Raw genomic sequence first — 26,463 nt, forward strand, 5'->3', positions numbered from 1 at the left:
TCAACTGGAGCACGAATCAGCTTATTAGTTGGTTTCTGGGAAGGCGGCTCTAAATCGGCTGATGCAATGGCAGGGAAAGAAGGGATTGGGGCACGTCACGTGACAAGTAAGGATGTGGACTTCTGGGGACCGACATTTTAGTATCCATACTCTAAATCCTAGTTGTTGACATGATTAATAAGGGGGAAATGGTGACGTGTGTTTGGTAGAGGTCACAGCTCTTAGTATCTAGTTATGTTCGTTTTAGTTGCAGAATGGTATGCAGGCCTCAGATTCTGATACGTTGTGCTCATGGATACACTTGTCCTTTAGACCTTGTTGGATTTGGTGTGGAAAAAATAACATACTCTATGAGAGACAATTTGGCATTTGGTCCTCGATTTGCCTTTGAAAAGTAATAGTTAATGTTTATATGTGCGGCATTAAACATTTCCTACATTATTTCGTTTAGTTTTTAAACTGTGTATGAGGCAGGCCAATTGGCATACCTTTTACAGATGAGGTAACTGCCTTGCCTAAGTACACACTGAAAAGTAAGTTAAAGAACCAAGATTCAAACCCGTTTCTGTTCAACTCCAAAGCCCATAACCTAAACCTCTCCACTATTAACCTACATCATCTTGTATATCTAAATACAAGGGTATAAAATTGTGCTGCTGGTCATAACTGGGTTAAAGATATTGTTACGGAACACAAGTTCATATGCCCGATGTACAGTGAGGCCAAACAACCCAAAAAGTGGGAATTTGGAGCAGAGAAAGGTTTATTGCAGGGATAAGCAAGGAGAACGGGTGGCTGGTACTCAAAAACCCCAAACTCCCTGATGATTTGGGTGGGGAGGTTATGGTAAAATTTAGGGTGAGAGCTGCAGGGTGTGTGACTTTCTTCTGATTGGTTGGTGGTGAGGTAACAGGGTGGTGCTCCAGGAATCTTGCGCTCAGCCTGAAGTTACCATCCTCCACCTGAGTGGGTGGCCTTAGTTCCTGCAGAAGAACTTAAAAGATATTATATGTATATTCCTTGAGGAGGAACCAGGACCCTACCCCAAGGCTGCACTATTGTTTCTTGACTGCTTTTCCCTTGTTTCTGCATTCCCTCTCTTCCCTGATTAGCAACTGTCTGAATCTGCCCTTTGGAACTCTGGGAAGGTCAAGGAGGCTGAATAAAACCTATTTCCTAGAAAAGCTTTTGTGCCCAGGACGGCCCTACAGGGTCCTGCTTTGTTTCAATACTTCAGAAAAATTTTACTCTTTTCATGTAAAAGAGCATGCTACACAAATAGAAGGTCAAGCTCAAAAGCTAGCAAGAAGTCACTTAATTTCCCAATTCACAGCAAAGCATTAATAATCATCATCACACCTAATGTTTGCTGAGCACTTAGTATGCAGCAGACACTGATCCTCACAACAACCTTACAAGTTACTTTTATTACCTGCTATTAACAGCTGAGGAAACTTAGGCACCCAGAGGTTAAGACAGCTAAGGTCAAAACCAAGAGAGACAACTGTTCTGATCCAAAATGGCCCAAAATAGATCTTCCCTGGTGGCGCAGTGGTTAAGAATCCGCCTGCCAACGCAGGGGACATGGGTTTGAGTCCTGGTGTGGGAAGATCCCACATGCCGCGGAGCAACTAAGCCCACGCGCCACAACTACTGAGCCTGTGCTCTAGAGCCCGTGAGCCACAACTACTGAAGCCCACGCGCCTAGCGCCCGTGCTCCGCAATAAAAGAAGCCACCGCAATGAGAAGCCTATGCACCGCAATGAAAAGTAGCCCTCGATCTCTGCCACTAGAGAAAGCCGCGCAGCAACAAAGACCCAATGCAGCCAAAAATAAATTAATTAAAAGAAAAAAAGATATTTAACAAAATGGCCCCAAATAGCATATTTAGTCGCAACAACCTGAGAAATGGGTCAGACTTTTGTTCCCGCACATTTAAAATGGAGCCAAAATTGTACAAACTGTACTTTCAAAATAAAGGAATATTGGTTGTAGCCTTAATAACTTAGCTATGTTGCCATAGTTGTTGCTGTTAATATAGCACTTTCACTAACAAAAGAATTGAAGATAGATTAAAAAATGTTTTTTATTCCCCAGTGATTGGTTCAGCACACATGAAGAGAAATTGTTGAAGCCCAAAAGTCACATTCTTCTAAAAATGAATTTTCTACATGAATTATTCAGATAATTACCCAGTTCTCTATGATACTGTTACCGAGTCCAAGCTCGCTCTGCTCACCACACAACAGGCCAGTAAATCAGAGACAAGGTGTTGAGGCAAGGAATACAAGTTTATCCAGGAAGCCAGAAGACCGAGAAGATGGCAGACTAAAGTCTCAAAATAACCACTTATTGGGGTGTGGATGCCAGTTTCTTTTATAGTAGAGAGGGGGAGGAGATGAGGAAGTAAAGTAAAAAGACCATAAATTTTGCAAATATCCCCTGCAATGGCCAACCTCAGGGCTGTGTTAATTTCTTATTTCTTGCAGCCATCCACAGGTGGACAAGGTCGGGATATTTCCCTGAACAAAGGCGCTTTGGTTTAACATTCAGGGGCAGGGTTCCCTGAGGCAGGCCACTATGTATAGACAGTATCCTTTTAGTGAACAAAGCAGCGGAAAGCAAAGGTTAAAGTAAAAGAAATAGATCCAACATGTAGTCAGATTTGGCTCTTCCCTGTTACAATATTTTTCCCTGGCAGATAGTGTCAACTATATAATAGAAGGAAAACTATCTTAATGCAACATGCAAATTGTCTATTTTAGGAAACTACTAACTTATTCTGGGCTAATTGCTTAGGACTGTAGGTAACAGTGAGTGCTATACACATGGCTTGCTCTGCAGTAGAATACTGGTTGAACCTTACCTGGGGGCATGAGGAAGATAGCAGGGGCTCAAGATAGTACAGCTAAAATACTTAGTTTTGGAAGGATGTAGTCTAATTCTTCCATGGCACCTAAGCTACTTTTATCATCTATAAAATGAACTTTGAATGTTCATTTATTTGCTATTAGGTCAAATGGGGGTGACTGAAGAGTTTTCAGACCATGAAGTACCATAGGAGTCACCTAGTGATTTCGGATGCATGCAGCAGTAAGCAGTAGCTTGCAGCAATTAACAGCGAGTGGTAGCTGGAAGCAAGATCTTAGTTCCCGGACCGGGAGTCCTAACCACTAGACCACAGGGGCCAGCGGCTAGGGCTTGGATCCCTAGTTCTTGCCTGCCTTGTCAAGAATGAATTCAGGCGAGGAGGCAGAAGGTAAAGAGAAAAGGAAAAAGTTTATTGGAAAAGCAAAGTACATGCAGAAACACACATGGGCGAACTCAGAGAAAGAGTTGCGCCTTTGGGAAATTCTTAAATTCTTTATAAAGGGGCAGTTTTCCGGGTCTTTGTCTTCCTTCTGGCCAATCATCTTGTTTTGTTCTCCCCTGGCTAATTTGTCTCAGGACCCTCCCCTTAGGTGCGCATGCACCTCTCAGTCAAGATGGATCCCGACGTGAAGCTGTCTGGGAGAAGCAAGAGTCACCATGGCCTGGAGCTGTCCCCTGACTTTTGACCCCCAAGGAGCCTTTGTGCCCATGTGTAGTGTCTCCCTTGCCCCAAGGTGAGGGGAAGCGGAGATCCCTTGGTCCTTTACTCAAACAAGGTTTTGCCCCTCTTTGCTCTTGCCATGACTGTTATCTTAAGGCATCCACAAGAGACAAAGCTTGGCTATTTACCCTGTCCCTGTCATTGCTTCTATTTCAGAGCAAGCAGGAGACTGATTGTAAATGCCTAACCTGCAGCCCACCTATCTCCTGTCTCAGGAAATGCAAACAGGAGGCTAGTTGTAAGTATCCAGCCTGACCCACTTTTTTCTGTCTCATGAAAGGTAAACGGGAGGCCAGTTGTAAATGTCTAACCTGGGGCCCATCTATCTCCTGCCTCACTAGGATCTTAAAATGCAGATCCCAATTTAGTAGGTCTGGAGCGAAGCCTGAGATTCTGAATTTCTAATAAGCTCCCACGTGTTATCTGTGCTATTACTGGGGGATCACACTTGGAGTAGCAGTGGACTAAACTAGAGAATGAGCTTCTTCACCTATTTGTTCAGAGGCAAAGAGTAAAAAGTTTGATCTGGGGTTCCCTGGTGGCACAGTGGTTGAGAGTCCGCCTGCCGATGCAGGGGACACGGGTTCGTGCCCCGGGAAGATCCCACATGCCGCGGAGCGGCTGGGCCCATGAGCCATGGCCGCTTAGCCTGCGCGTCCGGAGCCTGCGCGTCCGGAGCCTGCGCTCCGCAACGGGAGAGGCCACACAGTGAGAGGCCCAAGTACCACAAAAAAAAAAAAAAGTTTGATCGACAGGGACTCCCTTGGCAGAACAGTGGTTAAGACTCCACATCCACTGCAGGGAGAACGGGTTCAGGGAACTAAGATCCCATATGTTGCAGAGCCTGGCCAAAAAATAAAAGATTAAAAATAAATTTAAAATAGGAACTTGCCTGGTGATCCAATGGTTAAGACTCCGCGCTTCCAATGCAGGGGGGTAGGGGTTCGACCCCTGGTCGAACTGGGATCCCACTTGCAGTGCAGTGCAGCCAAAAAATAAAATAAAATAAATAAAATAAAATAAAATATTGATTAAAAAATAAATTAAAAATAAAAATGTTTGATCTGGGGGTCAGGGGGGGGGTGTGCATTCCTCATCTATTTATTCACCAAGTGAGTGTCTATTATGCGCTAGACCCTAGAGATCAAGATTAAGGAGAGCACTGCCCTGTCCTTACGGAGTTTCCAACCTAAGGCGGGAGCCTGACATTCAGCAAAAAACAACTCGGTTTAAAACACTCAAGGCGGGGGGAGGGGGGGAAAAAAGCTCAATACCCAAAGGCTACCCCTGTTGAAACTTAGACCTAGCCTTTTGCACCCAGGTACTTTGGTGCGCATGCGCCAGGCTTGCCGTTCCCCTTCTCTGATTGGCTGGCGGGACTGGCTTCTAGGCCTCAGCCAATGAGGCTCGGGCTGTGAGCGGCCGTTGGCGGTGGTAACCGCAATGCTGAGGGGCGATGGCTGGGGCTGCTAGCCCGTTCCGAGGTCGCGCCGTAGGGCACTTTCCGCTCGCCCTGCCTGTGGGCGACGTGAGTATCTCTGAGGGTAGAAACAAGACCTTTTTCTCCACGTTCAGGGTTCTTCCCCGCCCCCACCCCGGGCTGGGACGGGAGGGAGGGACAGGAATAATAATAACAGCGTATATTTAATCAAGCCTTCGCCAAGGGCCAGGCACTGGGCCGATGGCCCTTAACCTTGTGATGTTGAATCCTCGAACCGTGAGATGAGTGCTTACCAGGATTTCAGAGGAGACGGGCTGCCTAAGGTCACGTGGGAGTAAATGCAGGAGGCTGAATTCAAATCCAGGTGCTCTTATTCCCTTGATTCCTCTCCACAGCCCCACTTTGGGAACCAGTTTCCTTCTTACCAGGAGTCTCACATTGTGCAGGTGTTGGGGGTGGACACAGAAAAGTCTAGAATCCTGGGGCTTATTTTTAAGTTTTTTTTTTCTTTTTAAATAGGAAAAGCTATACATACTAAAAGCATTTATGGGAAAGATAAGCACTAAAATTCAGGAGAGCTTCTGTCTCTTGGGATGGCAATGCAGGGGCTTCATTTGAATCTTAATTGTTTTATTTCTTAAGCCGTGAGGTGGGAATCTAGGTGTCTGTTTAGTATTCCCTTTCCTGTTTGTCTGAAATACAATTTTAAAAGGAAAACACGCACATGGAAAAATTTTCAAAGGATTAGCTGTACACAATGAAAAGGAAGTCTCCTCCCACCCCAGACTTCTAGAGCCCCTCACTAGAAGCAGCCACTGATACCAGTTTTGTGGGTATCTTATACATTTTCTGTAGTATGTACAAGCATATATGAGTTTGTTTTGTTTGCACAAGTGGATCCTATTGTATACAGTTCTGCACCTTTAATGGCTTATTTTTAACCTCATTAAACATAAAAGTTCCTTAACCTCTTTTAGCCCTGTGATCAATATAATTTGGCAAGACATTCCCAGGGTTGCTTCTCACATGAGGAGATGTAGGTCATGGCCTGCCATAATGCATATTTACCTTTTTCTTCTTGCATATCCCCACCTGTAGGGTCCAAAAAAATCTCCCCCAAATTAACCCTGTAAAGAGTGTGGGAGAAAAAGAATCATGGCAAGAAGAGGATTGTAGGAACTGCTTTACCCTTTCCCAAACATTTTTACTTATAGTCTACAAGTAAAATTCCCCGTAGACCCCACTGTTAACTTGAAATTAATTTGTTGTAGTGGATTACGGGCAAAGTGAAAGAAGTGGGGATTCATTTCTCACTCAGGTTGCAGGGAAGTGCCCAGCTTCTTTCTAGTGAAGTAGCAAGGAGAGAGAAGCTTGTTTGATCCCAGTTAAGGGAAAGTGTCACAATCCTTATTTTACCTCTTCTAAAAGCCATGTATACACACACACACACATATTTTTAATTCTCCCAGTCACAGAACCCTTACATAAGAGAGCTGGGATTCTAGCCAGGCAAGGCTAACTCTAAATGTTACACCAGAGTGGGGCGATCCCTCGAGTGAACTCATTTGCTCATAAGCTGCTCTGCACGGCCCTTTTCATGGACCTCCTATCAACTTCATCCCTGGTTCTTGTCATCATCCCAAAAACTGTGTTTGGTTCCACAAACCTGCTTGCTTTTTGTCTGATTTTCTACCTGGAACACATTTCCCTAGCACCCACTCTGAGTATTTTTCAAGGTCAAATTCCTGTAAGTGATGTTGGCACATAGTCTGTGGGACAAATTTTTAACCAAACGGTGTTTGAGAGGGCTGATTCCCAACACTCTATCCAACACCTGGACATTTAAAATTACCAACCTGAAAAGCGAAGTTAAAAATCTCTTTCAAATTCATCTTGCTTACTATCCGTAACGGTTTTGTGTATTGGTATATTCAATCTATATGAGCATCTTCTATGCCACCGTGCTGGGAGAGAATGTGGCATCTCTCCCAGCACGGTGGCAATAGAGAGCAAAACGTGGTTTTGCTCTTTGGTTGGAGAGCCGGTTGACCTTAGGCACTTTAAGATACTACCTTAGTCTGTGGTTCTGGACGTTCGATAAGAAACCAAGAGCAATGAAGGGGTGGGGGCCTGAAGGCGACAAAAGTGCCAGTGCAAAGCGGGTGAGGGGCGGCCGGTCCGGCGCGGATTCTGACGTCACTGCGGCGCGCCGCTTCCGATCCCCAGCGCCTGAGCGAAAGAATTCCCCCCTGTTTGGGGCGGGAGTCTATCCAGATCGCGGATCGCGCCGCGCCAGCCGGCTAGTTTGCCGGCACCTGCGTCCCAGCCGTGCCTGCGACCATGGCCACCGACTCGTGGGCCCTGGCGGTGGACGAGCAGGAAGCGGCAGCCGAGTCGGTGAGTTGGCTTCAGCCGTAAAAGGGTCAGGGGGCCGTTTTGGCCGGGATCAGATGCCTGGGAAAAGACACTCCCTAGGTTGGTCTGGGCCGGGATGGGGTGCGCGTAGGGATGGAGCCTGGACCCTGAGCTGGCTTTGTTTACCCACCCGCCAACCCCCGACAGATTACGTAAGCGCAGGTGAGCGCTCCCATAGCTAAAGAGCCCAGGCGCCCGCCTGTCTTCCTGGAGTCAGGACCCTGAATTGTAATAATCACCTATGTAGGTGTCATTTTCCACCTTCCGATTCTGAGCTGCTTGGGCTCAGGAACCATGGCTTATTCATTCATATTTGTGTGCTTCCTCAGCTTGCTCAGTGATGATGAATGACTGACTCTGTAGGCTTGGCAGTAAATCCTCTCCTGATCCGCTTAACTTTGTTCTGGGCCTGACACACAGTAAGCAAGATATGGGTTAAACGTTACTATGTGGAATTCATTTTTCCCGCCTAAACACTCGAGTTCTCATAGTGCTTTGAACCCGCTTTGTTGGTACTTACTTCTGTTAATTTCTCGAGAACAAGGACTTGGTCTTATTTTTTATAACTGATAAAAATGTTTCATATGCACATAGATAAAGGGTCAAATAGTTTCAGAAAGTGGTTCCCGCCAGTTTCTTCCTCTCCAAAGAAAACTGTTATTTCTCTTGACATTGATTTACGATACTGACCTCCTTGTTCCCTGAATAACATGCTTGCTTTGCTACTTGTTGAATTTTCCGGTTTAGGTGTTTATTGATTTTGACACTTTACTCCATCCTCCTTTCCCCATCACAAAAGCACACCTTCCCATTCCCCATCTTTCCATTATATTGTGATTTTAGTTAGATCAGTATTCTGTGCTTATATTATTAGTAACTCAGGAATACCTTTATTTCCTATACAACTTTTCCCTTGGAATTTGTAACTGCCGTTTTTTTTCTTTGTGTTTATCACCAATTCAACCCCAGCCTCTTTGCTAATTGTCTAAGTTTATCTCAGGATGTTCCCACACATCAAGTGATCTGTCAATTCCATTTCTGAGTCCCCCTGCGATGCAGGGGACATGGGTTCGTGCCCCGATCCGGGAAGATCCCATATGCCGCGGAGCGGCTGGGCCCGTGAGCCATGGCCGCTGAGCCTGCGCGTCCGGAGCCTGTGCTCCGCGACGGGAGAGGTCACAACGGTGAGAGGCCCGCGTACCGCAAAAAACAAACAAACAAAATAACTGTACTAGTTGCCCCAGTTCATTTTGGGGGCTGGAGGGGAACAGGGCAAATTTCCCTTTGCCCTCAATCTGGGGACTTCCTCCTCTTCTCTTGTATTGGATCCCTCCCTTTCTGTATCCCCTCTCTTCATCTTTCACGATTTGGTGGAGCCATTTATCAGCTTTCTGAAGGTGTATAGGAAGTAAATTTTTTAAGATACTGCCTTTCCAAAATTAGCTTATTTTGCCCTATCATTTGAACAATAGTATTGCTGGGTGTAGAATTGTTAGTTGGAAATTATTTTCCTGCCAAATTTTAAAGACATTGTTGTATTGCCTTCTAGATTTCTGTATTTGTTGTTGAGATGTCTGAGACCATTCTGATTCCTGATGTGACCTCTTTTTCCCTTTCTAAGCTTGAAGAATCTTCTGTTTGTCTCCAGTATTCAGAAAATTCATGATGATGTTTCTTGATATGGGTCTATTTTCATTCATTTTACTAGGCACTGGGTGGGAACTTCAATCTGGAAAACTCTTGTCCTTGTGTTATGGGAAATTTTCTTGAAAAATTTCATTGTTGATTTCTTCCCTTTGGTTTTTCTTCATTTCCTCTTTCCAGACTCTTATCAGTTGAATGTTGGATCTCTTGGACTGCCTTTTAATTTTTTTAAGTCAAGTTTGTTGTGATATAGTTTATATAAAGTAAAATTCACCCTTGTTAGTGCTACAGTTCTGTGAATTTTGACAGAGACATACAGTTGTGTAGCCACCATCACAATCAATATATAGAACGTTTCTACAACTCCAAAAAGTTCCCTCAAACTTTTTGCATTCACTTCCTTCTCCCCACCCATCTCTGACAGCTGCTGATTTGTTTTGTGTCATTTTAGTTCCACCTTTTCCAAAATGTGGTATAAATGGAATTATATAATATGTAGCCTTTTGAAAAATCTGGCTTTCACTTAACATAATGCGTTTGCGATTCAGCCATGTTGTTGCATGGATCAGTAGTTTGTTCTTTTTTATTGCTGGGTAGTATTCCATGCATGGGTGTACCACAGCTTACTTAGTCTTCTGTTGATGAACATTTGTGTATTTTCTAGTTTTTGGCATTTATGAATAAAGCTATTATATACATTAGGATACAGGTTTTTGTATGGACTTATGTTTGCATTTTTCTTGGGTAAATACCTAATAGTGAGATTTGCTGGGTTATATGTTAAGTGTATGTTTAACTTTATAAGTTACAAACCAAACTGTTTTCTAAAGTGGCTGTACCATTTTGTAATACCACCAGCAATGGCTAAGAGCTCTAGTTGCTCCACATCCTCACCAGCACAGCATGGCCAGTTTTTTCCCTCCATTCTAATAGGTGTATAGTATGTCACTGAGGTTTTGTTTTTGTTATTTTTGTTTTTTTTTTTTTGCGGTACGCGGGCCTCTCACTGTTGTGGCCTCTCCCGTTGCGGAGCACAGGCTCCGGACGCACAGGCCCAGCGGCCATGGCTCAGGGGCCCAGCCGCTCTGCGGCATGTGGGATCTTCCCAGACCGGGGCACGAACCCGTGTCCCCTGCATTGGCGGGCAGACTCTCAACCACTGCGCCACCAGGGAAGCCCGTCACTGAGGTTTTAATTTACATTTCCCTAATGACTAATGATGTTGAGAGTCTTTTCATGTGCTTATTTGCCACCTGTATAACTTATTTGAAGTGGCTTTTCAAATCTCTTGCCCACTTAAAAATTTTGATTGTTTTCTTATTATTGAGTTGGGAGAATTCTTTATGTATTCTGGATACAAGTCCTTTATCAAATATGTCATTTGCATAAATATTCTCCCTGACTGGAGCTTGCCTTTTAATTTTCTTAACAGTACTTTTTTGAAGAGGAGACATTTTCAATTTTGGCTAATTCTAATTTGTCAATTTTTTCATGATTAGTTCTTTTTGTGTTCTCTCTAAGAAATATACCTTACCCAAGGCCTCAAAGCTTTTCACCTGTATTTTCATCTAGAAGATTTATGGCTTTAAATGTCACATTTATGTCTGTGATCCATTTTGAGTTAATTTTTTTATGTAATAGGAAGATTAGATCAACATTACCACAGTCAATTTTAAAACATTTTCATCACCTCAGAGAGAAACCTGTACCTGTCAGCAGTCACCCCTATTTCTCCTCAACCTCCCAGCCCAGCCCCTTGTAACCACTAATCTTTTTTCTGTCCCCTTAGATATGCCTATTCAGGACATTCCCTATAAATGGAGTCATATAATATGTGCTCTTTGGTGGCTGGCTTCTTTCACTTAGCATGTTTTCATGGTTCATCCATGTGGTGACACGTATCAGTATTTCATTCACTTTTATTGCCAAATGATATTCCATGGTATAGATACCACATTTTATTTATCTATTCATTGATGTCCATTGTTGGGCATTTGAATTGTTTCTACTTTTTGACTATTATGAATAATGTTGCTGTGATCATTCATATGTACTTGATCATGTACAAGTTTTTGTGTGGACATTTTCAGTTCTCTTGGGTATCTATCTAAAAGTGGTATCACTGGATTATATAGTAACTCTGTGTTTAACTTTTGAGGAACTGCCATACTGTTTTCCAAAGTGACTGCATCATTGTATCATCTTTAAGTTTATTATTATTTTTTTGAGATTAGTATCATCTATGAGAGGCACTATTGTGTAGAAGTTAAGACCTAAGACTTTGTAGCCAGACAGACTTGGATTTGTATTCTGGGCCCAACACTTATAACCTTGGGCAAATTGCTTAACTTCTCTGTTCCTCAATTTCCACATCTATTAAATGGGGATAATCATAGTACCTACCTCACTGATTTATGGACATGCCTGAAATAAGTGCTATATAAGTGATTGTTATTATTATAGTTATTGTTATCTATAATTCATTTTCTTTGCAGGAATCTTGAATTACTTATCCATATTGTACAGATTAGTTGAACCTGGATAAGTTTTGTGAATTTACTTAATCTTGCACAGGTAAATTATAATAGATCCCAATATTCTAAAACTGAACAAATGAGTAAAGACAGCTCTTTCCTTCTGCCTTGTGGAACTCCCACTGAGGATCTCCACAGGAATTGTGTGATGTAGGTGACTCTGACATGTGCAGTGCAAGGTTACTGTGTTTTAAATATTCATCAAGCTCCATTTCTTATTCATTTTAGAAAAGAAAATATTAAATCCTATTTATGTTTATTTCCTCATTCCCCTGTGGTTCCTCTTTGTTCCCCTTGTTCCTTAGGAAATTTCAATTTAGAGAAGGGCAAAGGGGGTAGGAAACTCTAATGAGTAAGACTCTTAAGTCTCCTACTTCACCATTGTGCCTAAGGCATTCCTTATTCAGTATAACTGAATAACCATTTAATCTTCCTTCTTCTGTCTCAAGAATCCTTTCTCAAGTAGCTTTTGAATAAAATGCAGTGTGTAACTGTATAGATTCCAATTATTTTAACACATCTTAAAAGCGAAAATATTAACTAAAGGCCTTGAAAAAATGTAGATATTATAAGGTGGATGTTTTGGCTTTTTTGCCTTTTGGTTAATTTTTTGGATTGCAAAATAGTTTTGAATGAAGTTGCAAGAGAAATTGGTTTCTCCTTTTTGGTCCAAGTAAATGGAGCAAAGGAAGGAATCGGAACTAACTGGACTTTCAACGTAAGTTTCAGCGTTTAGTTCACTGACACTGCAGTAGGTGATGTGAACTTCACTGTCCTGGTGCTTTTGCTGTTTAGGCTTTGAGATCCTTACAGCAAAGTGAGGGCTGAGTATGTTTTCAGAATCTGCTGGAACCTCTCCAGAATTCTGATACATTGTAATCAAAACAACATTTCTTAGTTTCATTTACATTGTTGCTATCAACTTTTTCTGTACGTTGCATTTTATTTATTTTAACTGTTTATTTACTCTGTTAGCTTCAATTTTAACAATATACCAACAAAAGAATAGGTTGTCCATTTATCACTGATTATTACAGTAAAGGATATTTCTAACTCACTTATACCTCAACCCTATCATTTATTTTAGGTAGCAGTTATCACCCTAGGAGTGAGTACTATTAACCCTGTTCTTGTAAATATTGCCAGTAAGTCAGTCTGTCTGTCTCTGTTTTTAACAGCCTTGAATATTAGGCTTAAACCATGTTCATTGGCAGGATGTGGAAGAAGGAGTGCTTTAATGAAGACTAGAATATATTGAACGCCTACTATATATCATAACATGGTGCAGGTTGCCTCATTCATTATCTGTTAGTGTGCTCTCTGTCGTTCAGAATTAATGAAGGATTTTTACTGCTTCATAGTGATTTCCTTTTTTTTTTTTTTGCCAATTCCCTGTCTTGCCAGTCTCTCCAGTGTGTTCCCCCGCCCCCTGCTTCCTCCTCCATCCACCCCAACAGCGAAGTAGACAGACACCAGAAACTTCCTTTTCAGTTTCCATCAATAGAAGTGAGGTTCCTCCATTCCCAGCTAACTACCCATTAAAACAGTTTTTTCATTCCTCCCTCCACTTTCCCCTTTATTGGACTTAGAGGAAGAGCAGAAATGAACCTCAAGACATAGAAAACCTGTGCAAGTGGTGCTTTAAGCAATAGCCATTTGATTGTGGTGGTGATTTTCATTCTTTTTCCCTTCTCTACATGATATCTTAAGCCCCACTTAATATTTTATGATTAGAGCACCTGCTTTGGCTAGATCCAAAGGTCAACTAAAAATAAAAATATCCCCTGTCTTTAAGTTCTGTTCTTTTCTTTCTTTTTTTTTTTTTTGGCTTTATTGAGGTATAATTGACAAATTTTCATACTAATAGGGGAGATAAGTCCTTCCAGGATATCCCTAACTTACAGTGTTTGATCAAAGTCCTAATAAATCTTTCTTTGAAATGTCTTTCCTTTATCCCTTCCTTTCTAGTCCCACTTCATCCTGCTGGGTATTTTGATTACATAGTGTGCCATGATGCTCTAGGCTGTTCCCAATTTAAAATACCAGACATCTAGCACGAGGCAACCCGAATGTGAGGATGCATACTGGCGTGCTGTGGCCCTGTCACTCCAACATAGCCTGCAGCGTGACTGATTCCCACCCACAGATGCTTTTCATTGCAGTCTTCTCGCCTCAGTGTTCTCTGAAGAATGACTGCATTTTCCAGTATGTCTCTAAATTTCCTCTTGTTTGAAAAATGAGAGTGACAACTTAAATGGTATTCTGTTGAGAGATTGAGAGAATCTGTGTAATCTGGGCATTAAGCAAACTCACAAATTATTATAATTCTTTCTAAGGATTGTAGTTAGGAAGTGTGGATTTTGAGCTGTTGTGTAACCAGTTTTTTTCCACTGGTTTTGTGGGATATTTTGTTTATTCTCACTCTAACATTTAGTTAACAAAAGGAGCCCAGCAGAACAACCTAATGACTATGTCCTAACGAATAGGTCATGAGAGTGGTTCATTTCTTCCCAGCTTCACTGGGGGAGGCACTATTGATGCAAAATCTTTTAAGTGATTTTCCTGACACTTTACCCCCCATGTTCTCCATTTAGTTCAGCAACTTGCATCTTAAGGAAGAGAAAATCAAACCAGATGCCAATGGTGAGTAACTAAATGCTAGTTTGAAAACAAAAATAATTTCCTTTAGTATTAATGTTTTAACATAACAACTGTCTGGAAAAAAAATATATGTGTACCAGACAGGGCGCCAGCAGATATTGGCAGTCATTTGACTTGGGAATCAACAAACGGGATTGTTTGGTGGTCTGCTTCATATAAGCATGAGGATGCCTAATTGGCTTATAAATTATAAAGTGTATTACTAACCATGAAAATATACTGCCAATGATTATTTGTTTTTTAAAATATTCCTCAATTTGAGATGAGATAGACAAAGTATGAACAACCTGAGGGTTAACCTATTGTAATTATTCTGAAATCGTAGCTACCAAAAACCTAAGATGTCCATTGAATTTTTGTTGATGTATTTAACATTATAGGGGAGAAATTGTAACACCTCACTCTGAATTATTTTTCTGTATGTTTTTACAGAACTACAACATTGAATATATGTTTCTATTAATCAACAATTTATATACAAAGAGTCTTAATGGCACTATGGTGTTTGTATATTGATGAAATATGATTTGCATAGATATAGATATTCCTCTGTTGAGCATCAAGGTGGTTTTGGTCATTGCTAAAACCATCTTTCTGTAACATGAGAGAAATATTGATGGTGTGAGGGATTAATATTAGTTTTTGAGGTAAAGTGAGAGGACTTGGAAAGAACTGAAATATAAGCGACAGTTTTCATACCTTTGTTTGTATAGGAACAATAAAATGTTTTTATCTGTGGCTTGGTTTCCTCATTTATTTTTTTGCTCCCCAGGCCTTTACATTTCTAGTGTCTCGTAGAATTTGAATTGTCTCAGCTGTTGGGTATGGGATGTGATTTTGAATGACGGCCGCTTTGTGTCTGATAAAGGTGCTGTGGTCAAGACCAATGCTAATGCAGAGAAGTCAGATGAAGAAGAGAAAGGTAACTTAGCCTAGAGTTACATATACATGAAGTTCTACAGTCTAAGAGAATGGAATGTTATGAGGTTTCATTTTTACACCTTACTTGGCTGGACTTTAATGGGAGTCACAGTGCTAATAAAAGTTCAACATAGTCATTGGTAAAGGGATTCTAATTCTTTACATTTTAGAGAAATTTTACTTTGAACAACTGATAAACTTCAGCAGCAGCAGGAAATATTCCCTGAATGATTATCTTGTATTGGTCTTTATAAAAGAAATTTTAACTTGCGTCACCATTTCCTAATAAAATTATATATATTTGTTGGTATTTTGACACATTTAATGAACAGCTTATCCAACATCAAGATACAGACTTTGTTAATTTGGTTTTTTTTCCATTGTTGTGATGTGTTTTTTAAGCTCATAATTTTATTTTATTATTTTATTTATTTATTTTTGGCTACATCAGGTCTTTGTTGCTGTGCGTGGGCTTTCTCTAGTTGCAGCGAGTGGGGGCTACTCTTCGCTGTGGTGTGCGGGCTTCTCATTGTGGTGGCTTTTCTTGTCACAGAGCATGGGCTCTAGGCACGCAAGCTTCAGTAGTTGTGGCACGTGGGCTCAGTAGTTGTGGCGCACGGGCTTAGTTGCTCCACAGCATGTGGGACCTTCCCTGACCAGGGATCGAACCTGTGTCCTCTGCATTGGCAGGCGGATGCTTAACCACTGCGCCACCAGGGAAGTCCCTTAAGCTCATAATTTTAAATTTATATTGAGTGTAAATTGGGGAGTAAATATTTGGGTTTGGATAGGAGAAATCAGTAACCTCAAGAAAGGATAGTTGTTAGGAATAGAGTTCTGAAGAAGAATATGAGGCCCCAACAGATGATACGAGTATCATAATTTTTCCCTTTAATAAAACTATTTTAAATGCATTTATAAATCAAAACTAAGCTATACCTTGAATTAGGAGCCCCAGTACAAATGCATGTTATTGCTTAAAATACCAATGGCAGCTGAATTCAGATGAGATCATCACGCTGGATTTCATGGACTTTTTAAAATCTTCACACTCTTTTTTTCCTGACAGAGGACAGAGCCGCCCAGTCCTTACTCAACAAGCTGATCAGAAGCAACCTTGTTGATAACACCAACCAAGTAGAAGTCCTGCAGCGGGATCCAAACTCCCCGCTCTACTCAGTGAAGTCCTTCGAGGAGCTTCGGCTGTGAGTATCTACTTTCTGTCTCTCCCCTTTGTGTTTAGATAGAAATCCTAGGCCTGTTACAAGTGTTTTTTCATCACTACAGAACATTTTTACTTAACACAAGTTTAATAAAAGAATTTAGCTGCTTTGGGCTAGTAAGTAAAATTTCTAGGTAATTTGTAAAAGCTTTAGCCGCACTCATACATTGTGTCCAGTTCACAATTCTAGTACTGTTAGCTAGATATGTGGCTTCTTTCCTTAACCAAAGAGACTGTGACTTTCATCTTTAACTGTTTTTCTAGGAAACCACAGCTTCTCCAGGGAGTCTACGCCATGGGCTTCAACCGTCCGTCGAAGATACAGGAGAATGCATTGCCTTTAATGCTTGCTGAGCCGTACGTGTCCTAATGCAACTCTATCCCATTTTTAACCTCCCATGTTTTTTTTTTAACTTTTATTATTTTAAAAAACTATACTAGTAATTACATGCTCATTTTAGAAAAGTTAGAAAACAGTGAAAAATAAGAAAAAAGAAATAATTTGTAATCTCCCTCTCCCCTACACTATTAATATTTGGAGTAGAGACTTCTAGATGTTTTTCTATGTAAACTTGCATATGTATACTTTTTTCTTAAAGGAACCATATAAAATGTTTAAATGTTTTTTTGATACGATAATTACATAATAATATTTCTATGTTGGTAAATACATTTATATCATTTATATACACCATGATTTCATTATATGGATAAGTAAAATATATGTGTCAAATGTAGAAGACAAAAACCAAACAGGGTTCTAGGAGACCAGAATAGTACAATTGCTAAGGTCATTTTCTGGTGCAGTGCTTCTTACTCTTTCACAGGTGTTTGAATCTCATAGGAATTTATTAAAATGCAGACTCTGATTTCAGTAAGTCTGAGGTGGGGACTGAGGTTCACCATTTCTAATAAGCTTCCCGGTGTTGCTGGTGCTGCTGGTGTCAGACCACATTTTGAGGAACAAGGTTCTAGAGCATGAGGAACTTTTTATAAAAACTGATCCCTACATCACATACGATTATCTAAATTTGTACTGCATATAATCCTAAATCCCCCTTTCCCTATTTGTCTGAAAATAGATACTTTAGGTCTGTATTTTCTCAAAGTTTTTTTTTGTTCTGTGTCATAATGTATTTTTCAAGATGGATAATGTCTTTTGAGCATACTTAAAAATGAATAAATTGAATGTTTATTAGATTGTTTCACATTTGCCACTTGTATTTATGGATCTTGATGCTTTCATAGATGCTCAGTGTTAGATTGTCAATGTTAGAAGAGATCTGAGAGAATTTTCTAGTACTTTTTCTTCATTAACATATTTATTGAGGGCTTGGTTTGTAACAGATACTATTCTAGGCACTTGGATACGTTAGTGAACAAAGCAGACCAAAATCCTTGCTCACAAGGAGCTTACATTCTAGTTTGGAGTATAGATGATATATTTTTATTAAAAATAAATCAAATATATAGTCTGTTAAAAGATGATAGATTGTAAATATAATTAATGCCCCTGAATTGTACACTTAAAAATGGCAAATTTTACATTATCTATTTTACCACAGTTTAAAATAATCATTAATGTAATATACCAAAATCATTGACTTGTATACTTTAAATGGATGAATTGTATGGTATATGAATTATATCTCAATAAAGGTCTTTTTTAAAAAGGTGATAAGTGCTAAGGAGAAAAATAGAGCATGATGGGGGGATTGGGAATACCAAGGACCTGACTGCAGTTTTACTCTCAATGTTTTATTATGGAAAAGTTGAAAGGATTTTATAGTGAATACCTATATATACCCACCTCCTAGATTCTTTCAGTGACATTTTACTGTGACTATTTACTGTGCTTTATCATGTATCCATCTACCAGTACATCTTTTTTAAGGCTTTTCAAAGTAGGTTGCAATTTTAAATCAAGTAGTTAGGGTAGAATCTCATTAAATAGGTGATATCTGAGCAAAGACTTGAAGGAGAGGAGAGAGTTGGCATGTTATCATCTGGGGACAGTGGTACCAGGCACTGTATAGCCGGTGCAGAAGCCCTCAGACAAGAGCATGGCTGGCATGTTTCCAGAGCAGCCCCGGGGGGCCGTTGTGGTGGAGTGGAGTGAGGAAGGGGGAGGGCAGTGGTGAGGTGGTAGAACAGAGAGCTAGTGGGGAGCCACATCAGGTGCGACCCTGTACGGCATTAGAAGAATTTTAACTTTTGCTGTGAATGAAATCTGGAGTGATTGGAAGGTTTTTGAGTAGAAAAGTTACATGAGCTGACTCACATTTTAAAAGAATCACTCACTGCTATGTCAAGAATAGATAAAAGATAAGGAAGGAGTACTTCAAATCAAAACCATAAAATCTTCTATTTGTGAAGCTAGCGTATGTAACTTTACTACAGAATCCAAGGCCTCCTTCTGTAAATTAAGTTGGAATATTCATTCTTTAATTAAGCTTTATGCTTCATTTTTATTCACTGAAAGAATGCATGAGATTTATACACCTAAACAGTTTGTTTTCTTGTGCAGCCCACAGAACTTAATAGCCCAGTCTCAGTCTGGTACTGGTAAAACAGCTGCCTTTGTGTTGGCCATGCTCAGCCAAGTAGAACCTGCAAACAGATACCCCCAGGTAAGGGCTTGGTGAATTGGGGTTTTCTAACTCAGAGCTGGAAGGGAAATGCCATTTGATGGATTAAAAGCTGAGCTTTGTATTACTTTTCACATAAACTAGAACCCCGTAAGTTGAGCACAAACAGCATGGTTGATCTTCCAGTAATAACAAAAATCCTGTTCCCCTTTCGATGATTTGCCAGTCCTGGGATACTGCTGATAGGCTTGGCTTCCTTAGTTGCAAGAAAAACCTCCTTAATCTACAACTATCATCCATTAGGATCTTCTGAGAACCTTCTGAGTAAGAGAAAAGGAAGCTTATCTCCAAATGGAATTTCAGATCCCTACTCACATGGGGCTTTTGGTACTCCAGTGGCCAATAGCTGTTCTCAACTGTCTTTACCCAGCCAGAGTTCTGACCCCCGAGAATTACAGCTTATGACTCTGCAGCTTAAAGAGTCAAATGGTGTGCCCTTTATATATTCTTTGCTTCAGCCTCAGCTGGAGGAATCATTAAGTTCTAATGGTAATACCCTGTTGCATAATAGTGTCTTGAATTCTCTCTCTGTATTCTTTCCCTACCAGTGTCTGTGCCTCTCCCCAACTTACGAGCTCGCTCTTCAAACGGGAAAAGTGATTGAGCAGATGGGCAAATTTTACCCTGAACTGAAGCTAGCTTATGCTGTTCGTGGCAATAAATGTGAGTATGAATATGTGATCCTTGTTAATTAAGCTAATTACTTTTTATTTTGAAAAATTTCAAAATGTATGCAGTTGAAATAATACAATGAACACATGTGCCTTCCACCTAGATTCGAAAAGTAAACATTTTGCCATATTTGCTTTACCTGTGTATGTGTCCGTATTTTTTTTTTTTGTGGTGAATCATTTGAAATTAAATTGTAGACACTGTGGCTCTTTATTCCTAAGTACTTTAGTGTGCACTTCATAGTAAGAACATTCTGCAGCATATCCACAATACCCTTATCACAACCAAGAAAATAACACATTTTTAATAACTAACATCTAGTCCATTTCATTTCCCCCTAATTGTCCCAGAAGTATTTATGTCTTTTTTGTGAACCAAGACTGAGTCAGTGTATATGCATTGCATTTGGTTGTTATATCTCTTTCTTTCAGTCTAGAATAGTCTCCTCACATCCCCTCCACTACGTTACATTTGACTTTTTGAGCAGACCAATTACTTAAAAAATAGCCTGATTTTTTTTTAATGTCATTGGAAGAGCAAAAGTGTTCTAGAATGTTCATGGCAATTAACCCTGGGAGATACTTTTATTATTATTTTTTCTTTATCCATTCTGTCTACTTTTGCTTGTTTTACAACAAACTACAATATTTAAGTAATTATAAATTTGTTGGAATCTTGGTTGAGTCCTATGGATCTTTAACACAAACCTGTGACTTGATGACTGGCAGAAGTCCACTTGGTGTACATGTCCTAATGCCAACTTAAGTCAGTTCTTTTTTTTTTTAATTTGTTTATTTATTTGTTTTTGGCTGCATTGGGTCTTTGTTGCTGCGCACAGACTTTCTCTAGTTGCAGCGAGCGGCGGCTACTCTTTGTTGCAGTGTGTGGGCTTCTCATTGCAGTGGCTTCTGTTGTTGCGGAGCACAGGCTATAGGCACGGGGGCTTCAGTAGTTGTGGCTCGTGGGCTCTAGAGCACAGGCTCATTAGTTGTGGCACACGGGCTTAGTTGCTCCACGACATGTGGGATCTTCCCAGACCAGGGCTCAAACCCATGTCCCCTGCATTTGCAGGAAGACTCTTAACCACTGTGCCACCAGGGAAGTCCTCTTATGTCAGTTCTGAAGAGAAAAGTAAATATGACAATAAAACTTAGTGGAAAATCTAAGTCTAGATTAGATGTCTTAAGACATCTAAAATATTGCAGTTTGTATCTGAGTTAGAATGACAGAGGATTCTGAGTATTTGTTTGTGGAGGGCAGTAATTGGTTTGTTAACTGAAGTAAAAAGGAGCATTTGTTAGCTTTAAATTGACTCAACGTTCGTGTTAAGGCAAAATTTTCTCTGTGACTTTTTTAAAATATTTGGTTGCACTGGATCTTACTTACGGCTCACAGCCTCCTTAGTTGCGGCACATGGGATCCTTAGTTGCGGCATGTGAACTCTTAGTTGCGGCATGCATGTGGGATATAGTTTCCTGACCAGGGATTGAACCTGGGTCCCCTGCATTGGGTGCGTGGAGTCTTAACCACTGCACCATCAGGGAAGTCCCTTGGCTGTGACTTCTATGGGAGCTTGTATGTATTTGGTTAAGGTTATACTGTAATTAAAGGACTAAAAATTGAATCAGTAAGTACCATCTAACCCAAAATGAGCCAAATTCTCAATCTCAGGCTGCACAGGGCCAAGAATGTGCCATGCTGTGCCAGGCCTAGTCTGGGGAAGCACTCTAAGAGAGGCAGTTTGTTTCTTGGAAAAGACAAAACCTTTCATAATGAATCTTATTTACTGACCTGGGAAAGGGGCACGTAAAGGCAACTGACTCATTTGACATAGATGCTGGGAGAACTGAGAGGCAGAGTATACTGGAGTGAGAACTTTGAAAAAGTCTACTTGTGAGGAAATGCAAACCCAGGCAAGGGAGAATGATGTTGACAGAAGAAATAAAGATAAGAAATCCTTAAAAGAGGATTGATGATTATAGAGAATGTAAAAGAATACCATTTCCATCTCATTGTTTATACTCTTACCAAATCTTTTCAGCATTACTGTTTTGTGTGTGTATGTCCATTAAATACTGTAGTGCTATCCTAACCTTTCCTTAAAATATTAATGCAAACATCAAAACAATTGCTTTAAAATACATCATAGCTTTAGAACTGCTCAGAGAGTAGAGCTGGCTTTGCCATGGAAGTACCCACAGAACACATCTTGTCTCCACAGTGGAAAGAGGTCAGAAGATCAGTGAGCACATTGTCATTGGCACCCCTGGGACCGTTCTGGACTGGTGCTCCAAGCTCAAGTTCATTGACCCCAAGAAGATCAAGGTGTTTGTTCTGGATGAGGCTGACGTGATGATAGCTACTCAGGGCCACCAAGATCAGAGCATCCGCATCCAGAGGTAGGAACTCATGAGCCAGGAGGAACTTCTCGGCCTCCTGATCTGCAGCATCATCTCCTTTTACTTCACCCTCCTCTTCTTGCCCCTGCCAGGTTCTTTACTCTGCAGCTTTCAGAGGCGTTTGTTTGGTGGGCCATTTCCATGTCACACTGACCATACCCCCAGCCTGGGTTGAGGAAGGAGACTCAGGGACTCTACCACCACCCGTGCCTGCCCCACGTCTGCTCCTCCCTCCTCCCTGCAGTGCTCCTCCCTGCTTTGCCACCTTCCTGGGGACGCAGGTCATCCAAGCCTGGGGAGGCTGTGCTTCTGTTCCTTGCAGTGAAACACTGGGTCGGGGTCATGTCGAACACCTGGGCCTTCCCTTGCAGGATGCTTCCCAGGAACTGCCAGATGCTGCTTTTCTCTGCCACCTTCGAAGACTCTGTCTGGAAATTTGCCCAGAAAGTGGTTCCAGACCCAAACATCATCAAACTGAAGCGCGAGGAGGAGACACTGGACACCATCAAGCAGTATTACGTCCTATGCAATAGCAGAGATGAGAAGTTCCAGGCCTTGTGTAATATCTACGGGGCCATCACCATTGCTCAAGCCATGATCTTCTGCCATGTGAGTAGCAGCGGCAGCAGGAGGCCGCCTGCGGGGGAGGAGCTCCGCTGGAGGGTGTGGCCCTGCGCCCTCCCTCTCAGCCAGCTCCACTTCGTGCTGGGGGACCAGGTTCCTTCCCTGTGGCTGGAAAGGAAATGAATCACCTCCATCTGCCTCAGGACATATTCTCACAGGTTGTAATGAGTTGTAAGGGGAAGACTAAAGATCTAAACCTTCTTTGGTCCCACTTCTTAGAGATAACTTGGGAAAAAAACCTCCAAATAACATCCAGGAAAATAATTTTAAAGTTTTAATAATATAGGGTATTTAGGAATGAAGACCTTTGGCTCAAACCAGTCTTTATAGATAAACACTAAGATCATTGAAGGAATTTGTCCAAAAAAAATCACATGGCTAAAAAATATTCAGAAACTTTAAGCCTAACCTGCTGACTGAACTCAGTAGAGCCTTCATATATATTAATGGCAACAAGCCACTTTTCTGCAGGTGTCTTCATTTGTTTTTTTACAGGTATCTTCGCTTAAAACAATTCTTTTTACTCCAGACCCGCAAAACAGCTAGTTGGCTGGCAGCAGAGCTCTCCAAAGAAGGCCACCAGGTGGCTCTGCTGAGTGGTGAAATGGTGGTGGAGCAGAGGGCTGCAGTGATTGAGCGCTTCCGAGAGGGCAAAGAGAAGGTTCTGGTCACCACCAACGTGTGTGCCCGCGGTGAGCAGAGATTGTGTCCTGGTCTGCAGGCTCGGGGTAGCGGGAGAGATCCTCGTCTGCGGGACACTCCGGTGGTTTGTGGGAGATCCTGTTTTCTAGAAGAGCCTGTGTGTATTCCCTCAGCAGAGGAGAACTTTCACAGAAGCCAGGAGTCCTGACTTGGTGGCTTAGAACGGCACCTGCTCTTCTTGGGGCCCCCAGTGAGGCTTTAGCTGCTTCTCCAGATACTGGTATCCAGCAGAGGCTCTCTGGAACCTGATGGCTGATTTCATAATTTGGTCAGCACCTGCCACAGTTCTGTTTTCTCCCTCTGGCTTCTGCTACCTGCCCCTTTGTCTGAATCCCAGAGCTGGCCCATCCCAGACTATTCCTTCCACCTGAGGTTGGCGTGTGTAGGCCTGACTGTGGACGACAGTGATTTCTGTCTCCCATCCTTACTCCTGTCCAACTCTCCTTCATGCAGGTATCGATGTGGAACAGGTGTCTGTCGTCATCAACTTTGACCTTCCCGTGGACAAGGATGGGAACCCGGACAACGAGACCTACCTGCACCGGATCGGGCGCACCGGCCGCTTTGGCAAGAGGGGCCTGGCCGTGAACATGGTGGACAGCAAGCACAGCATGAACATCCTGAACAGAATCCAGGAGCATTTCAGTGAGTCCCTGGGAGTGTCCCCTGCTGGGCCCTTACCTTACAGGGCAAGTCTGGGCGGGAGGGGAGGGTGAAGGGTAGGTTTTCCTGTGGCCCCGAGAGAGGCCTTTGTCTCTGTCCCATTCCCCTCCTTCCCTACAATGTGGAAGTTCTCAAAGAGCACACCTGGAGAGCTCAGGGCTCAGGGACTTGAATGACAGTCCCCCCCGGCCAGGCTGAGGGGCCTGGGGCTCTGGCTGTTGCTGTCCGTGTCCCTTGCTCAGTCACTGGAAGCCTTTGGGTTTCAGTGAAGGATCTCTGTGGCCAGAGGCACAGCACGTTCCTAGGCAGCAGAGACCTGTGTTTCCTCCCTCCCTGCTGTGCTGTCCCTTCCCTGAGTGTGTGTCTCTGTAACCCCATGTTGGTCTCTCTTTGAATTCTCTTTTCTTTCCTCCAGATAAGAAAATAGAAAGACTGGACACAGATGACTTGGACGAGATTGAGAAAATAGCCAACTGAGAAGCTCCTGCAGTCACTGGTGCCACCCTTGGTGCTCCCCCTGCACGGGACACTAGTGCTTTCACGGCACAGGCCTCAACAGTCAACACAAAGATGAAGGCACGAGTAGAGAGAAACTACCTACCTCATTTTAAATTACGTTTGGACTTGACAAAAATTGTACAAGTGATGGGGGAAGGTAGAAAAAAATTGTTTACACAACTTTTGAAGATTACGCATGAATACATAGAAATTTACCTTTTGGAAATTCTGTCTTTTTTTTGGCCAGCGTTTTCCCACATCATTACGCTAACCTAGATGTTGTGGCTGATCACTTGCTCAGGAGCCTTTGTGGCAGCCCCGGCCTGTTCTCTGCTTAGAATTGTTCAGGCCAGCCTCCAGCCCTTGTAAAAGTGATAGAGTAGAGGTGAAGAGGGAACACAGAGAGAGAGAGACCGAGTAGCTTAGGTGTGTAAGCCAGTCATCGTGTTTGGAGTGTGGCATGAAACAGCAGAGGAGACCTGCGAGCTGCTGCTTTGGATTTGGGTTGGGACAGCTCGTCTGAGTCTTGTCGGTCCCCGCTGTCCTTATGGCCAGAGCAGGAAGATCTGCTAAGCATGGACCACAATGCCAACCTGGGATCTCTGGTGTATACAAGTCTGTGTTGCAGACCATGACTTGTTCTTCTCAGTGGGTGCAATCTGTGCAGAATGCACATCTGATAACTGTGCTTGTGCTTGAGCAAGTCCTGTGGAGAAGTCATCGTGGAGAATTAGTGGTGGTCCTGGCTTGCCACAAAACCTGACCTTGTGGGCACTTGCAGCATCTTTTTTACATCCCTAACATCACCTTGACCGTTTAGTAGCCGTTAGCAAATAAAAGGTGCTCTGAGGTTTGGATCCTCAGTGAAAATTGTGGTTTCAAGTTGCTAATGGCCAGTCTCAGGGCTCCAGAAGCGATCAACAGTAGTCAGAAATCCTTGCTTTGCCTCCAGATCACAGAAGGCAAGTTTTTTAACAGAGCTGGGGAATGATTTCAGAATTTAGGCATCTTGATTATAAAGGGATTCTGAATATCTGCGTTCACAGTGCTTGGAATACAAACAGGTGCAACTAAGGGACAAGGTGGACTACAGCCATTCATCTGTCCAAGGCAAGAGTAACTGCCAAGGCCTTTGCTCCACCCTTACTTGGCATCTTTGTGCAGAGCAGTCAGAGCAAATAATAGTAATGGACACTTCCTCATACCTGGCCAAAGCTGTTGGTACCCACAGAGTGACAGAGCAAAGATGAGATGAAACTGAGTTACAAGAGCAATATGAAACCCCAGCTGAGAGTCCTCTTCAGCTCTTTGACTTCGATACGGAAGGGCCACTTTATCTAGGACCAGGCCTTAAAGAGGGATTTTCTGTGATGAGAACTATTCCAATCCCAGACCTTCCTTGTAGGCATTTCTGTGTTTTAGGGCCAGATTTGTCTCCTGGGAAGGGAAGGGGCCAAGTCAGCCTCCCAGGTGGTTTCCCTAATCTGACGTTACAGATGCTACAGAGAGGGCCGCAGACTGTCAGTCCTGCCACATTCCCCTGGGGGCACTTGACTGTGTTGAGTCTTGTTTGTACTTTTGGCCAACTCTGACCCACCTAGGGAGTCTTGTAAGAAGGGAAGAAATTTTATGCCCCCTCCAACCCCCGCAAAGTCCTGTGGACCAACCCTGGAATAACTTAAAACAAAGGCAATAATTAAAGGAGTGTGGACTCCTGAGGCTGCAGGAGGAGTACATCCCACCTTCTCACAACATGTATAACCTATCTACTGAGTAGCCCTAAATCTGAGCAGGAAAATGGGAAGCGATGTGCTTCAGACTCTTCAA

General features: G+C 42.2%; 1 protein-coding gene across 2 annotated transcripts; it reads left to right on the forward strand.

Moving 5' to 3' along the window:
* Positions 1-5,048: 5,048 nt before the first annotated feature.
* DDX19B (DEAD-box helicase 19B) lies at positions 5,049-26,005 on the forward strand (the record flags this gene model as incomplete). Of its 2 annotated transcripts, none has more annotated exons than XM_082863367.1 (12): positions 5,049-5,120; positions 14,221-14,269; positions 15,156-15,209; positions 16,278-16,413; positions 16,695-16,787; positions 18,958-19,060; positions 19,627-19,741; positions 21,972-22,149; positions 22,521-22,758; positions 23,303-23,465; positions 23,929-24,120; positions 24,554-26,005. In XM_082863367.1, the coding sequence occupies 12 exons, from the start codon at positions 5,049-5,051 to the stop codon at positions 24,613-24,615; spliced, it is 1,455 nt and encodes a 484-aa protein (XP_082719493.1). In that variant the 3' UTR covers positions 24,616-26,005. The 2 variants fall into 2 exon arrangements, with proteins under 2 accessions (XP_082719493.1, XP_082719494.1); XM_082863368.1 differs by lacking the exon at positions 5,049-5,120 and adding an exon at positions 7,298-7,430.
* Positions 26,006-26,463: the final 458 nt, after the last annotated feature.

This window comes from Leucopleurus acutus (genome assembly GCF_964270905.1).
Source record: "Leucopleurus acutus genome assembly, chromosome: 20".
Taxonomy (NCBI): Eukaryota; Metazoa; Chordata; class Mammalia; order Artiodactyla; family Delphinidae; genus Leucopleurus; species Leucopleurus acutus.